At 36.7% G+C, this 16,408-nt stretch overlaps 1 protein-coding gene across 1 annotated transcript in view; it reads left to right on the top strand.

Annotated features, from left to right (window-relative positions):
* LOC126263283 (alpha-catulin) overlaps positions 1-16,408 on the top strand; it is a 417,508-nt gene that overhangs the window by 390,146 nt on the left and 10,954 nt on the right. The window contains exon 10 of the mRNA XM_049960368.1: positions 3,526-3,732. Within this exon, the coding sequence (XP_049816325.1) occupies positions 3,526-3,732 (207 nt within the window). The remainder of the gene's footprint in view (positions 1-3,525; positions 3,733-16,408) is intronic.

Here is a 16,408-nt window from a genome sequence, read left to right as displayed (position 1 = left end):
ATACTACATTAGGAAGTTGGGGTAACATGCATAAGATGTATCAAGCAGCCAAGAACCAAGAGACGAAAATACAAGAAATGGAAGTAACAAAATGTGTGTTATATGCTGAATTGCAGAAGATATTTAAGGCATTCAGCTACTTAGTTTTGGTAAATCATTTGCATTCACAGTCATTAAACAAGCTGTAAGCAGGAGTGTTCAATTAAGAGACATCTAAAGGTACACCAACACCTGCACATGCAAAAGTGTTCAGTCAATGAGAGTGGTGTTGTCTGTGTTCCTTTGTGTTCATCAGAGTGGCAGTGTGTGAGATGGCCTTGAGCTGCTCCTCTACTAGCATGAGTGCAGCCAGTGTGTCCTTGAAACCTTGTAGGAGATACACGTTCCAGCATGGAGTGTGTTGGAAGCTGCGGAGCTGACAGCATAAAGCTTGTGAATGGATAACAGTTGTTCTGCTGTCATGATACACTTCTTAAGTGTGTTGACAAACCTAATATCATCATACAGTTCTCCAGATGGGCAGCCCTGTGATGTGATATCCCATATTGTGCTGCAGGAGTGAAGCATGTTAGATGTCTGGTGAGAGGTGGAAGTGACAAAGCAAGTCTATTCCCATTACCAGTTCCATGATGTTAGTGACATAGAAGTTCTATGTGAGTTGCTACTTAGGTGATAGTTGTAAGGTGTGCGTGGTGGATCCATGTATCTTGATCTTTGAATTGTTTGCTCCATGAAGTTGTAATATTGATGTTTTGTCAAATGTTGGTTTGCTCTTTAGTGGTATTGATTAATGTCAGTTCCAGTGTCCTCCAGAAAGCGCATTTTCAAATTACAATTGAAGATGAACAGTCAGCCACCCAGGTGTGCGGTTGGGGGGCATGCACTTGAGTCCTGTGTAGTGTCTGTTGGCATCTTTGCTTCTCTGTACAGGCTAGTGTACCTATGGCAGCCCATGTTTGAAGTTTGGGAATCAATAAGGGGAGCAGAAGTTGCTTGCGGTTTCTCCAGACTGTGCATGGTACCAGCAGGGCTGTGATCATGAGTCAGTGGTGGTGGTGCTCATCATAGTGTTGCCTGCAGCAGGAGTGGTACTGTGTGCAGTGTGTTGAGTCAGAGTGCTGACTTTACTGTCAGGGGGGCTGTCGTCAGCTCTGCTCAATGTGGTGGGCACTTGAGGTTTAAACACCCTGTCCATTAAAGTGAAACATCTCACAGAAGATTAGGCTTCATGTGACATCATTCATATTTGTACTTGTGGTGGGAGTTTAATGATCCAGAGTGACCGCAGGTCAGCATCCAACATGAGGTCAGTGTCCAGTGTAGATCAAAATCATTACAAAAAGTGAGATGGCATTCTATCACCCAATTGTTCATCATAGGTAGCCTGCTTTAACTGTTGCTCAGATGTCCTGGAGAGCAATTGTAGCACTGCTGGTTTGGCTGCATCATACTTGTTGTGGGGAAGTGTTGCCTAGATGTTGTCACTGATTAAGTCTGACTGTTCTGCCAGATGTCAAATGACAATGACAAATTTGGTGCCATCATCAAGGATGTCTGATTAAGTAAATTCACATTCGTTGGTGGCCAACTATAGAGTAGGCTGCCAGGTCTGAACGGAGGCACTTTTGGATGTGGGTTGAGCTTGTAAGGTAAATAAAGGCTATTACATGGCATGTCTATGAACAGCCAAGCTGGTATTGGTGAATAGTATTCAAAGGTTTGAGTGAGAATGAGCAGAATGAGCAAATGTCCATTCTCACAATGCAGCAAAGGTGACTTGTGAAATGTTTCACCACTTGAACTAAGATGTATTTGTTGATTTTGTGCACACTGTTGTTTATTCATTGTAGACTCTTGTTCAAAGTCCAATAACAAGTTGTTTGTTGACCGCCTTTCTCATAACATTGTAAGTGTTGTGTTGATTGGCAACATTCCACATGTAGCTGAAGTACACTCATGTTTTATCACTGGTTCCACACAATGATTGTGCTATGATACACTTACACATATTAATCCCAGATGGCTGCATTGTAAATGCTTAGTAGGCTGATCATCACGATAACTTGCATGACGCATTTTGTCATTTATACAGGGTCATCACTGTAGTAGAATTCCCTACTGGGTGATAGGAAGCATACTGATAACATAATCAGAACAGCTGGACTTAAAAATGATTTATTTATTAAACACAATACATGCACACATCTGCATTCTAACTGAGTAGAGAGCACTGAAGTCTTTTCTATGTCCAAAGATAAACCTCCCTTTACTTACCTAGGTTTGGTACCATTTTCTAGATGTATTTCTTAAATAGTTAATTAACTAAACAAACATTGTTTTTTGCCTTGTTCCACAAGCACCGTGGCTTTTTTTTTTTGGGGGGGGGGGGGGCATAAATTTCCTGGACATTAGCTTAAAGACAGTAATCATAAATATTTAAAATTTAACAAAAAGACTCCTTCACTGACACATTCATCCTGGCTTCCCCCCATCATCCTACAACTTACAAACATGCAGCAATCCACCACATGATCCACTGCCTCCTTTCTATCCCTATGTTCCAAGAAGACTTTGACCAGGAACTTAACACAGTAAAAACAGTAGCCACAAATAATGAATTTAGCCCCAACATCACTGGTAAAATTTTAGGTAAAAAGATGAAGAAGCAAGCCAGATTCCTAGTGTCCCCAATGAAAAACAGAGACAAACTGGAAAAGAAATGGTGCAGATTACCTGTTACAGGGAAAACATCAAATAGCATAAGTAACATTAATAACAAAATTGTGAAACAAGGCAGAAAACAGTGTTTGTTTAGCTAATTTACAATGTTTCACCAAGAACCCACAGTTGATTTAATTAAAATAGTTAATTATTGCAATATTAAATCATAACCAATAACTTAGCCCACTTATGTGTATTTATTGATTATAATAATTGTTTTTCATACAGAAACTCTGCTAAAAGTTTAATACACAATTTTGAGGGGGGAATTTAACAGAATTTGGGATTGTTAGTTAATTCGATGTATAAATTAATAATCCTACGTGGTAATAAACATGATATGAATATAATCTGTCCTTCAAAATGTCATAACAGTACCGAGTAAAATGCTGGGCAAGAAAACTCTCAGCATTTACAAGACTATAATTGAAAATCGTGTCTGATATTTCACATACGAAATGATATGATGCCTTCATATGTGGCCAACAAATGCAATGATGATTCCATAGTATGTGATTTATTGAATCTACAGCACATAAATACATTGAGCAATAAAGGTGATTCATTTAGAGCATGTTAGAAATCACTGTGCCTATCTAGTATCACCCTTGTGTGCACCATATGTGTCATAAGATCCTAAGTAGTGTCACTGCAACTCCTATCCAAGAATTAGTGATGATCTGTGTATGTTTGAAGAGTGCTTTGTTGTTTAAGGTCTGTCTTTTGTTATTACATTCCAGAAACACCTAAAGTACTAAGTTTTATTGCCAGCCTGAAATACTTACGTGTACTTTTTCTGCTTAGGTTCCAGGTGGTCCTCATAAGAAGGAACTACTTGAAAATTTAGACAAGGTACCAACCTATGTGCAGCAGCTTCAGTTCACGGTGAAAAACCCAACTGTGGGCAAAGCTGCTACGTTCACAAAGGTTGACAATGTTATCCAAGAAACAAAAAGTCTTATGGACTGCATTTCTAAAGTGGTGACAACTTGCTTTGTTTGTGCCACAAAGGTAAACTACCTATGTTTCACCCTATTTCAGTTTTATTAATCTTGTAATTTCTGTAGCATATTACTTTTGCATTTAATGACAATATTTAACTTGGTTTGAGATAATCAGTATTTGTTCTCTGACAGTGAATGTGGGTTGTCAGATTGCTGGAAGTTTGAGTGTGCTGTACAGTTTTTTTTAATGTGAATAACAGATAGGACATATACATGCCCTGCTCAGAAATTAAGGAGTCCATCTGTTTTTTTTTTCCCTGAGCATACAGGCTGCATTATTTGTTAGTGTTACCTACAACTGTAAGTATATGAGTCACTGAGTCAATACAAAAGTTTGTTGCTCTGTTCATCATCAGTTCCCTCAGCATCTTTTATTATGCAATGACACAAACTGTTCAATTCATCAACAATATACTATTCCTAAACTTACCATTCTCAGTGTTGATATTGGAGTGTTTTACATACCAACCTTTTCTCTGGGTAATAAGTTGACAATGCCATTTAGACTGACACATTTGCACATGATGTACAGTTTCGTCTACATACTGTTGTTTTCTAAAGTTTTCTTTCTTGCTCTGTTTCTCAAAGTTGCACCACTCAGGAAATGTAATAATCTCACCTGTGCAGTTCATTCTGGCTTTCTTATTTTTGCAAAGAGTCTAATTTTGCTCCCATATAGATCAACCATTTTTGTTATCACAATGTGAAATCTGATTACTTTCTATGTTAAGGAGTAGGAAAGGAATTGGTAGTAATCAAGAAATCGAATTTTAAGATATATTAAGCAGCTACAGAAGTACATGAGTTGAAGTAACAAGTGTTTTCAAACTGCCTATTGGCTCCTGCCTCAGGTAAAAAGTGTTTTCTATGAAAAGCATTTGATGGAACAAAGATTCGAAAAAGGCAATGAGTCATTTGAAAGTTATGAAAAACTGAATCATTTAGAACATGCTTTTTATAAAAGCAAATTTCAAAAGAATTGGTGATCAGTTATCATAATTTCAGTTGCAAAAAAATGTTTTTAGGTACTCATATTTTGAAAACACTGTTCACTCGAAAAGGGTTTACTGATGGAAAAAAGTGTGAGTGAAATTCATACAGTACTGCTTCAGTTCCTGAAAAACAAAAAACTTTTGAATATTTGCTACATCTTCATTGAAATGGGAAAAGGAGCCAATTCTTTTTTCCAAAACATTATCATGAATGATAACAGACTGTGGTTTTAATGTGAGTTTCCCACAAAATGGTGAAGTGATTATGACTGTAACTGGTGAATTGGGACCAGTGAAATTGCAAATGATGGAATTCAAGAGTAAGTTTGTACCAATGAAAGTTTCCATCCATTTTGTATGATCCCCAAGAGGCTTATTTACCAGGTTGTTACAGAAACTCCTCATGACTGCTTGGGTGTTCAGGATGTTTTTTTTGTTAGAATCCACCTGGTCTTGTGATTAGAAGGGCATCTCTCTGCAGTAAGACGATAGACATTCCTATAATACCAGAATTGCGATAAAAATTTTGGTGCTTCAGCACTTATTAAATTTGGTAGATACTTTAGGACTAAAGGAAACCACTCACTGTAAAGCAGAAGCATTGAGTTGTCGCCTGGCACACACAAATACAAAGAAAACTTCTTAACTTTTGGAGTAATCATTTTTTCAAGCTAGAGTACAAATACACACAGAAAACACACACATGTACATATACATATACGCTCACATGCATACACCCACCTCTGCCCCTACATGGCACCAGCTGGCTGCTCATTTTCTGTGTATATTTGTACCCTAACTCAAGAAAGGATGACACCAAAAGCTAGAAAGTTTTCTCTCTTTTTGTGTGTGCCTGTCAATGAATCAATGCTTCTGCTGTTCAGTGATTGGCCTCTGTTATTACTAAAGTATTTACATTCTACCAGAACTTTTATACTAAATCTAGTAGTGTTAGCTAAACTGAAGTTGCAAATGAAACCTGTAGATAATGTGGACATTTGGACTAATTTGGTATGCCACATTGTTATGTACATTTCACTGGTTGCATGGACACTACAATAATCATTTTTGTGCTTTTTGATAATATGTAGAACTTCTTAATATGATTGGATAGATAAAAAAAATCTTCTAACCCTTGGTGACAGGAGAAAACACACGTAAATGTTATGGAATTGTGGAAGTTTTCATAGCCAGTAGCTCCTCCTCCTGTTAGAAATGTTAAAGGGAAAGGAATCTTTTTAACAACAGTCTCTGACCTACCTGTTTTATATATAAAGTGGAGAAAGTAGTAGGTAGACATATAGATAGACAGGCAGAGAGGTAGAGGTGTGTGTTTGTGTGTGTGTGTGTGTGTGTGTGTGTGTGAGAGAGAGAGAGAGAGAGAGAGAGAGAGAGAGAGAGAGAGAGAATCGAAGAGTAATGTTCCCTTTTCATGCAAACCACTCTTTACTGAGCTATTGCTACTTTTCTGTTGTAAAGTTAGAAGAACATATTAGGACTAGCTAATTCATACATGAAATGACTTATTATACAGAATTCATTGAACTACTTTGTCCAAACATAGCATGTTACTCTCCAAGTGAACAAAAGTTTCAGTATCAAACCAAGCAAAAGAGAGTCATAACTAGGGATAAATCAATGAGCAAAAATCTGAAATGGGCATTTATAATATAAATGAGTTGGTCAGTTATGAGATGTAGCTTCTGACAAGAACTAAATTTAATAGGTGTCACAAAAACATTATATCTCATAGAATGATGGTTATCACAGTACTTCCTCCAAGTACCTGCAGAACTACTTGGCACATGTCACAGAGCAATTATGGTATGCTTTTCTTTCTATGTATTGCCACGTATTTTCAACAAGTACTGTGTAGGTGCTTGTTCTGTCATTCATCTGTGGTTGCCTGTTCTGGTAAAGGCCATTTCTGGAGGCCATTTGTATAAATAGCAAACTTTGACATTAATTATTGACTAAACTGCTGGCAAGACAAAAAAACTGGAGTAGGAATTTTTGCCTTCAAAAATAAATGTACTTTCTGCAGATGACTTTCACATGCACATTGGAAAGTTAACAGCTGCTTAATGAGTAAAATGGAATTTATTGTTAGTTAATTAAAAGTAATAGAACTTCACACTGAGCAACAGTTAATGCTGTTTTACTTGTTAGGCAGCTATTATAACTAACATCACCACAGGAGAAACAATAATAAATCACAGTGGGCTGTAGAGTAAATGCTTATTTTTTACAAGTATTTTAAATCATTACTCAACTATCCATACCAAAAAATTATTTCCCCAAAACTATTCTATAAGCATTTCCTTAAGATCTTCATTAAAATTACTTGTCAAATAATGTTTGTTACATGTCACTATAGCTTTTAAATAAAGGCTGTTAGCTGCCACTTGGTTAAGGCTCTGTCAAACAGGGAGATGACTGCCAGTGTACATAAATGTGGTGTTGTTTGCTGTGGCTGATGATAGTCACACAGGCTGTGAGCAGGGCCCAGTTCCACACTGCAAATGAACAGATCGTTTCTTGAATACTGCAAGTGAACTATCCTTTATAGCGGACAGCGTTCAGTTGTTGAGAACTCTGACTGGAGGAATGTTCTTCCAAAGCTTCTAGCTCTAGCAGCCACTGTCCATGTCCAGTTTAGTTATGCCTGACTTAATAATACAGTATAGTCCCCAGTCATTATTTTCTTTGTAATATCTTATCACCATTGGATAAGAAACTTCATTTAACCCTTTCGCTGCAATAGATGAACTCCTTGTGTTCTATGCTGAGGTTGCTTTCGTTATGGCTGTACTGCTCGCCACATGCTGGTGCCTGTGCTGAGAAACAACATTCTGGCTGATATGAAACACTTATCATCAAATTTTTTTAAAGCTATTAGGTGAAAAAAATTGATTTTTGTACATCTTACAGTCTAACTTCTGCTTTTCAGCGAGTGGTCTTCTTTTTTGTGTATTCACGGTGTCTCAGATCTTTTGGGTCAAATTGAAACAGCTGATAGAAGGTCCAGAACTGATTATATTGATACAGGGAACCAACTAACAGAAATGTATATTTAGTGTGTTATGAACATACACTGCATAACAACGACAATACTCATAGTAATTGTTAATGTGATGACCGATAGTCTAAAAGCATGTATTGCATTGGTGCATGCAGTTCTACTGCACTCTTGCAAAGATCCCATGTGTCTGTTGAGCACTGGAACAGGCAACAGATGATAAACAGTGTACACCTCTGCCCACTAACCAGACACTGTGTGCAGAACTTAGCTCATAGCACATGAGTCATATAAAGACCACATGCATCACATTGGTGCACACATACCACTGTCACTGGTGTCAGTAGTCCATTGCATCAGACAGCTAGTGACCAAGGTGAGGTGTGTTACTGTATTCGTATGTTCATCATGAGAGATAACAGACGTACATTTAATGTATGGTGTGGCAGGATGATGTTCCTGTAAAGCAAATAAATGCACAGAGGACACTTTCCCAACAGCTGTTATCGTAACTGGAAGAAGTTTATCTCTGGACCTGTCAACTTGCCAGAGACATGCACACTTCAAGGGATACAGTGTGAAGAGTATTTGTGGAACATGTATTATATCACTATCATAAAGGGCATGTGCAAACACGGGGACCAACAGATTTTGAGCCCCGCATTCACTTCTGTCAATGGATTATCCACTGCAGTGCTGCAGTGTCACACTTCATACAGTTTTTAATCAGAGTGTATATGACCCCAGAGATCCAGGAAAAACCCGGGAATTTTTTCATCCAGGAGAAAACCAGGAAAAACCCAGGAATTTTTTAGAATTCCGGGAATTTTTCGTTGTTTTAGTATTCAGTTAAATTTTTGTAATTTTGACTGGTAAGAACCAATACTCTAACAAAGGATATTACTGTATCCCCCTACTGCAGAATAATACTGTAGCGTTAAAACATAAACGAGAAACAAAAAAAAAAAAAAACAAAGACGAAAATAAAACTTAAATTGCCAAGGAAATGTGCCATATAAAATAACACAGTGCTCGTACAAGCATCTGCCAACAGCAAAATGTGTTAAAGGCTTTCGGAAGACTATGCAATATTTCATAACAACAAATTGCCTCCGATGAGCATGATGTCACACCTGTTTGTATTAGACTCATTTAATCAGTTATGAGTGGGCTCATGCACACACGCAGTTGAGTCACATATGAGTAGTACCTTCTCCCGCTTCTGGCTACAGAAATGTGGCTGTTGGGTGTGTAGCAGCAACCAGCCAAATAGTACCCGCAGCAGGCCCAGATCTAGCGGGGTGTGGAGACAAACCGGAGTATCTGAACCATGCAGAAATTTCAGGAGGAGGGGGCAAATTCATATTCTTGAGGGAAAAAACCTTGTTTCACAAAGCACCTAGCATCCAGCTCACGTCGGTCTATCGATTATTCATATAATTTTTGAACACGTTCTAAGTTGATTTCTGAGTGAATTACAAGTTGAATGCGTGCATAGTGTACGTAATGTCTCTGCCAGGGGAATCGTCGTCACATCTAGAAATAAACTTTCCTGCAGACAGAACGGGATGGGGCTATATGAGCTGGACAGAATAAAGCCGAACCAGTGAATGCCAACTGCTGCTTGTTTATGTGGTTGATTCGGTTTGCGAATGTTCAGCATTGTCTTAATTGCTAGTGAAATCCATAGATTCAGACTACCAGAGTGGAAATGAATGACTAACAGGAATAACAGGTAAGAAGGATTACATGTCATCTTCTCAGTGTATCCAAGAAAGTGAAATGTTGACAGAAAAGTTTTGGCGAGATTGCTACACTAGACAGGGCCAGTTGTAGTCCCCGGCTAGCAGCTGCTTAAGTTCCATTCTGGGAGTAGCACTGAAAACACATTGTACAAACATGTAATAACACCTAGCCAGAGAATAATCGCTGGACAACTAAACCGGTGATTGTGGGTTTAGTAAAGTTAACCGGAGAATGAGTTTTGACAGTGGTCGGAATAGTTACAGAATTAGTGATGACAAGACTGTTTGTTAGAACAAGGAAGGAGAAGAATTAGGGACATCATACAAATTATGGAAGAATGTGATGATTCCAAATTTATACAAAAATTTCATTCTACTACTTTTTGGTCTCGTGCATGAGAAACTGGAGCATATGAATGAAATGTGAAACTATTTCCTAATTAAAGCTTTTTGCTTGTAGTAGGCCAAATAGGTATTTCGTATTGGTACTTAGTGAATTATATTCTGTCGTATTATAAAAATGATTCCCAAAACAGTCTCACTTATTTGGTGTGTGTTCAATTTCTGCAATATTAGAAAGGCCTATTTTGTTTTATCCAGCACACAGTGACAAAATAGATGAAATCAGATCAAGAAATCACACCAGTCTTGCGTACTATTTGTATTAACAGCTTTTTCAGTATTAGACAATAGTCGTGTGAAGTTAGCACCCTTTTTTCGAGAAATATACATTTTGTGCACAGTTCTTGTTAGATGTGCCATAGTTCTAGAGTTCTTTCCACAAAATTTCAATAGTTCTGCAAAATGTAACGAATAAAACAACAATACTCGAAAAAATTTTCGTATCGAAAACATTCTCTGACAATTTCCGCAAAATGTAAATAAGTACAACAGTTATGAGCACAGTTCTGAACAGAGCTCCAAGAGTTCTATCGAAAACACAAGTAACATTTTTTTGTGCAGCTAATAGCTTACTAGATAATTGCAATTTAAGGAGAAAATCTTTTCACTTACTGTGAAGTTGGCACCCTTTTTTTCAGAAATGTATATTATTTTCAGAGTTCTTGATAGATATGCCATAGTTCTAGAGTTCTTTGTACAAAATTTCAATAGTTCTGCAGAATTTAGCGACGAAAACAATATTCGAAAAAATTTTCGTATCGAAAACATTCTTCGTCAATTTTCGCAAATTGTAAATAAGTACAACAGTTCTGAGCACAGTTCTGAACAGAACTCCAAGAGTTCTATCGAAAACCCAAGTAACATTTTTTTGTGCAGCTAATAGCTTACTAGATAATTGCAATTTAAGGAGAAAATCTTTTCACTTACTGTGAAGTTGGCACCCTTTTTTTCAGAAATGTATATTATTTTCAGAGTTCTTGATAGATATGCCATAGTTCTAGAGTTCTTTGTACAAAATTTCAATCGTTCTGCAGAATTTGGCGAGGAAACCAATATTCGAAAAAATTTTCGTATCGAAAACATTCTTCGTCAATTTTCGCAAATTGTAAATAAGTACAACAGTTCTGAGCACAGTTCTGAACAGAACTTAAAGAGTTCTATCGAAAACCCAAGTAACATTTTTTTGTGCAGCTAATAGCTTACTAGATAATTGCAATTTAAGGAGAAAATCTTTTCACTTACTGTGAAGTTGGCACCCTTTTTTTCAGAAATGTATATTATTTTCAGAGTTCTTGATAGATATGCCATAGTTCTAGAGTTCTTTGTACAAAATTTCAATAGTTCTGCAGAATTTGGCGAGGAAAACAATATTCGAAAAAATTTTCGTATCGAAAACATTCTTCGTCAATTTTCGCAAATTGTAGATAAGTACAACAGTTCTGAAAAGAGCTCAAAGAGTTCTTTCGAAAATCCAAGTAACATTTTTTTGTGCAGCTAATAGTTTACGAGATAATTGCAATTTAAAGAGAAAATCTTTTCACTTACTGTGAAGTTGGCACCCTTTTTTTTCAGAAATGTATACTTTTTTCAGATTTCTTGGTAGATATGCCATAGTTCTAGAGTTCTTTGTACAAACTTTCAATAGTTCTGCAGAATTTAGTGAAGAAAACAACAATTCTCGAAAAAATGTTTCTATCGAAAACATCTTTTGTCAATTTTCGCAAAAATTAAACTTGTACAACAGTTCTGAGGACAGTTCTGAACAGAACCCCAAGAGCTCTATCGAAAATCCTAATAACATTTTTCTATGGAGATAATAGTTTGTGATAAATTGATTAATGTGGGACACACTTTCTCTACAGAAAATATAAATATATTTGTACAACAGTTCTGATGACAGTTCTGGACACCACGTGAAGAGTTCTATCGAAATTTCTAGTAGAATTTTTTAGTGCAGGTAATAGTTTAAGAGGTAATTGCAACTGAATTAAGAACCCCATAAGAGCTCCTACTGTGAAGCTGGCACCCTTTTCTTCAGAAATATATATTTTTTTCAGAGTTCTTGATAGATAAGTCATAGTTATAGAGTTCTCTGTACAAAATTTCAATAGTTATGCGGAATTTAGCGAAGAAAACAACATTGTATAACATAGCTGATTCAGGAACCCTTTCATTTTGATACAATTCTTACTGTTGCCACAATAAATCACTTGTGCATAGATTCCAACGGTACTGATCATTACAAAAATACAACCATTGACCAGCGGCGCACATTTCTTGCAGCGTTGTACAAAGCATTCGGCTTATCCGCTGTGAAAATACCACACTTAACGCTATTTTAAAATTTACGGTGGATGGCTTCCGTTTATCTACAATGTCAGCATCTATCGAATTATCTTCATGCAAACGTGATGCCTGGATCACACACGTCCCCTTTTTAGGTACGGAGGAAACTAAAGTTCAGTCTTGTGGAAGCCAAAAAAGGAAATGTGGGCATCCCTTCTTTTACTGATAGCAAACTCTAGAGAAATCTCCACGCTTGTTTTTCTTCATCATGCCAACAAAAGAAAAATTCTCCCTTCATAGCTCTATTATCATTCCAGTACTAGTAAACCAGTTGTCCGCTTTCACATTTCGACCTGACTGATATATAGGTTTACACAGTCACAGAACAACATCAAAATGTTTATTGCTCAGTTGGTAAATCCTTCTGGTTGCAACACAGCGTATATTTCCAAATTGTACAGGTAAAATACTTAAGAATCCACATTTAAGAATCCATACTCGTTTGGTTTGATTGATACATATTGCTGAAAATTGTACCTTCCACAGAATCCTTCCAGCTTCTTGTCTACTGTAACATTTTCTCCAAGGGTGTAAGATTTGTGGTAGTTGCGTACAAACACAGTAAATATTTCCCGAATAGCTGTTAGCTTGTCTAATTGTCTCCTTTCAGCACGAATAGCGCGACTGTAAAATCTAAGGCTCTCCAGAATAAATTTGAAACGTTTTATGTTCATTTGCGAGGTGAAATTTTTCAATGCCATCACCATCAGTTCCACACAGATCTTCCAGGCTTTATCTGTTACTTTTGTTAACAACAATTAAAAACAAGAGACTCATGAAGGCTTTCAGTTCAATATCATCTATTGATTTTACCCCTCTCTCACGCTGAAATGAGGCTTTGATGCTCTCAAAATTCTGATTGGAATACAAAACTACAATAGACAAATATCGTTATCTATGAGGTAATTACAGCATCACAAATGCTGTTTTGGCTGCACCTATTGGTACAGGTAAATTTCGAATAATATTATGGTCTTCGAACAATATGCTTTGTATTTCTTCAACACTATCTAGTACTTCCCACTTTCAATAATAAAATTCCTATAAAATAACGCAACCACGCGCAGTGTATTAATCTGAAATTTGACGTTCAGACAGCGGACACTGACTATTAAACAGTTCAAACAGAATTTAAGTGCAGTTTACATTCTGGATTATCTTTGTACTACTTACTACGTTGATAAACAAATAAATTAATCGCTGAAATGAAATACGAAAGGGCACAGTGGATAAAAACGAGCAATCGGCTCATATGTCGAGAGCATTAGCGTCGATACTGAATCATGCAACAATGAAAGGCACACATGAAGTGTATACCTTTAGAATCAGGAAGAACCAGATGAATTTTATTACGTAAAACAGTAATTGTTTTGAGCTCTCATGACATCCAGGGCCCAATAACAGCTAAAAATATGCCCAGGACCCTCATGGATGACAGTTATGTGGCAACATCACCAGCCGCTAGGATACTTAAAAACATGTGCTGTGTGTAACGAATAAATTTGAAATTGCTGTCGTTAATATTGTTGCAAACATTTGTTCTAGTTAGAAAGGAAGTGTGGAAGTCTGATGAGTTACACTACAGCGAGAGTTAAAAGTCTTTACAATATATAGAAATGTAAATATATTTACTGAATATATCGTACAAACGAACTAAGTAGTATGTTTAAATCCTAATTCAATACATGACTGATAGAGGTGTTATAATGTTGAGGGGATACAGTATTAAAGTTAATAAGAAGTTCGAAATTTGTAAATAAGAACCTCGTTTATTTGGTCCTCAGTAATCCGGATTTCCGGTTTATCCGGATTCATATTTTGTGGCCCTTGGTATTTTTCTCTTTTTTTCTTGTAACACGAAGATGTGTAGTCGGTGAGGTACATAGGCTGCTTATCACTAGGCCGGTAATTTAGTCTAGTACTGAGTGATAAGGAACTCGCAGTGTGTGAATGACATTGTTTCTCAAGTATTGTACATTAATATAACGGTGTATTGATGCCCATCAAGTAAGTTGCATAGTAACCACGCCAACAGCACTCCACCACAGCTCATTGTACCTCTGGTGCGATTCTCGACAGGTGTGACACCATATGGTTAGTGGCGCGTGTGAATGTATCTGTTCTCTCAGCCATATGTTTGTTTTGCACTGGCGAGCCTTCTCTCCTTGAATAATCTAAGCGTGCACATCCCACGCTTCCACCTACAGTTACTACAGTCAGTCTTAAGAAGGTGTACTGGCATTTGTATAGTGCTGAACATTTAGACTTTTTGTATTTAGTAGAATATACATCCGGGTTTTCGATTTTCGGTTTTCCAAAATAAAAGTGAGAATTTACGATCGTACTCATAGCTGTACTTCCAGCAGTACTTTATCTCCTGCGTTCCCAATTTCGTAGAAGTTGTCCTACGAAAATTGCAGAAGAAGCACTCCTGGACGAAAGGATATTGTGACGATATTCTTTCGTCCCAGCCTGGGGTTAGAGACCCGGTCCGGCACACAGTTTTTATCTGCCAGTAAGTTTTCACATCGGCGCACACCCACTGCAGAGTGAACACACAATCTATTTCATAATCTACTGGCACCATAAAAATGTTATGACGGTTTTTAAAAGAACTCTTTCGGTGCTATCCAGAACTGTCAGCAAAAGGGTTGTGCCAATTTATTATAATGTAGACCAAGTGGGTCTCTCGAAAATGCTATTATCTCATTAACTGTTATCCCCCACAAAAAATGTTATTACAGTTGTCGGTAGAACTCTTAGGGTCGTATTAAGAAATGCCATCAGATCTTTTGTACGAATTTATTACTTTTACATGACAAAAGTGAGTCCCACATTAATTATCTCATATAATGTCATCGTCACAAATAATGTTATTATAGTTTTTGGTAGAACTCTGTGGGTGATATTCAGAACTGTCATCAGAACTATTCTACGAATTTTGCTATATTAGATAAAGTGAGTATCAGATTAAAACAATTAATGTATAAACTATTATCGCCACAAAAGTGTTCTTATCATTTTCTATGCAACTCTTCCGGTGCTATCCAGAACTGCCAACAGAACTGTTATACAAATTTATTTTTTCCAAACTGACAAATAATTTTTTACCATACCAAAATTTTGCCGAGTTAATGTTTTCTTCCCGAAATTCTGTAGAACTATTCGTGTTTTGAGGAGGGAAATCTAGAACTATTGCATATAAATCAAGAACTGTGAAAATAATTTATATTTATCGCAAAAGGGGTTAAACTTCACGGGAAATGCTCATAAGCATTCCTTAATAAAGGCAGTTACTACGTAATCAATTACCTGCACAGAATATGTTACTAGTATTTTCGATAGAACTCTTACAATGCTATCCAGAGCTGGCATCAGAGGATACGAACAGACATTTTTTTTTTTAGTAAGAGTGCCCCACAATTAATCAATTACCATACAAACTATTATAACCACAAAAAATGTTATTATGATTATCGATAGAAGTCTTGAGGTGTTAACCAGAACTGTTCATCAAAACTGTTGAACGAATTTACTTTTTCTGTGGAGAAAGTGGGTCTAACATCAAAGCAGTTACCGTATAAACTATCATCGCCACAAAAAGATATTATTAGCATTTTCGATAGAGCTCTTGGTGTTCTGTTCAGAACTGTTGTACGAATTTACTTTTTGCGAAAATTGACAAAGAAAGTATTCGATAAGAAAAATTTTTCGAGTATTGTTGTTTTTCTCGCTAAATTCTGCAGGACTATTCCAATTTTGTACAAATAACTCTAGAACTATGACATTTCTATCAAGAACTCTGAAAAAATATATATTTCTGAAGAAAAGGATTCCAACTTCACAGTAAGTGAAGAGGTTCCCTCCTTAAATTGCAATTATCTCGTAACGTGTTAGCTGCACAAAAAATTGTAATTAGGATATTCGATAGAACTATTGGGGTTCTGTTCAGAACTGCCCTAAGAACTGTTGTCCGAATTTACTTTTTGCGAAAATTAATAACGAATGTTTGCTATACAAATTGTTTTGAGTATTGTTGTTTTCTTCGTTAAATTCTGCAGAACTATTCAAATTTTGTACAAAGAACTCTAGAACTATGCCATATCTATCAAGAACTCTGAAAAAAAAACATATTTGTGAAAAAAAGGGTGCCAACTTCATAGTAAGTGAAAAGATCTT

The sequence above is a fragment of the Schistocerca nitens genome, chromosome 6, assembly GCF_023898315.1.
Source record: "Schistocerca nitens isolate TAMUIC-IGC-003100 chromosome 6, iqSchNite1.1, whole genome shotgun sequence".
In the NCBI taxonomy this organism is placed as follows: domain Eukaryota; kingdom Metazoa; phylum Arthropoda; class Insecta; order Orthoptera; family Acrididae; genus Schistocerca; species Schistocerca nitens.
Note: the sequence above shows the minus strand (reverse complement) of the source record. Positions and strands in the feature narration are given on the sequence as shown.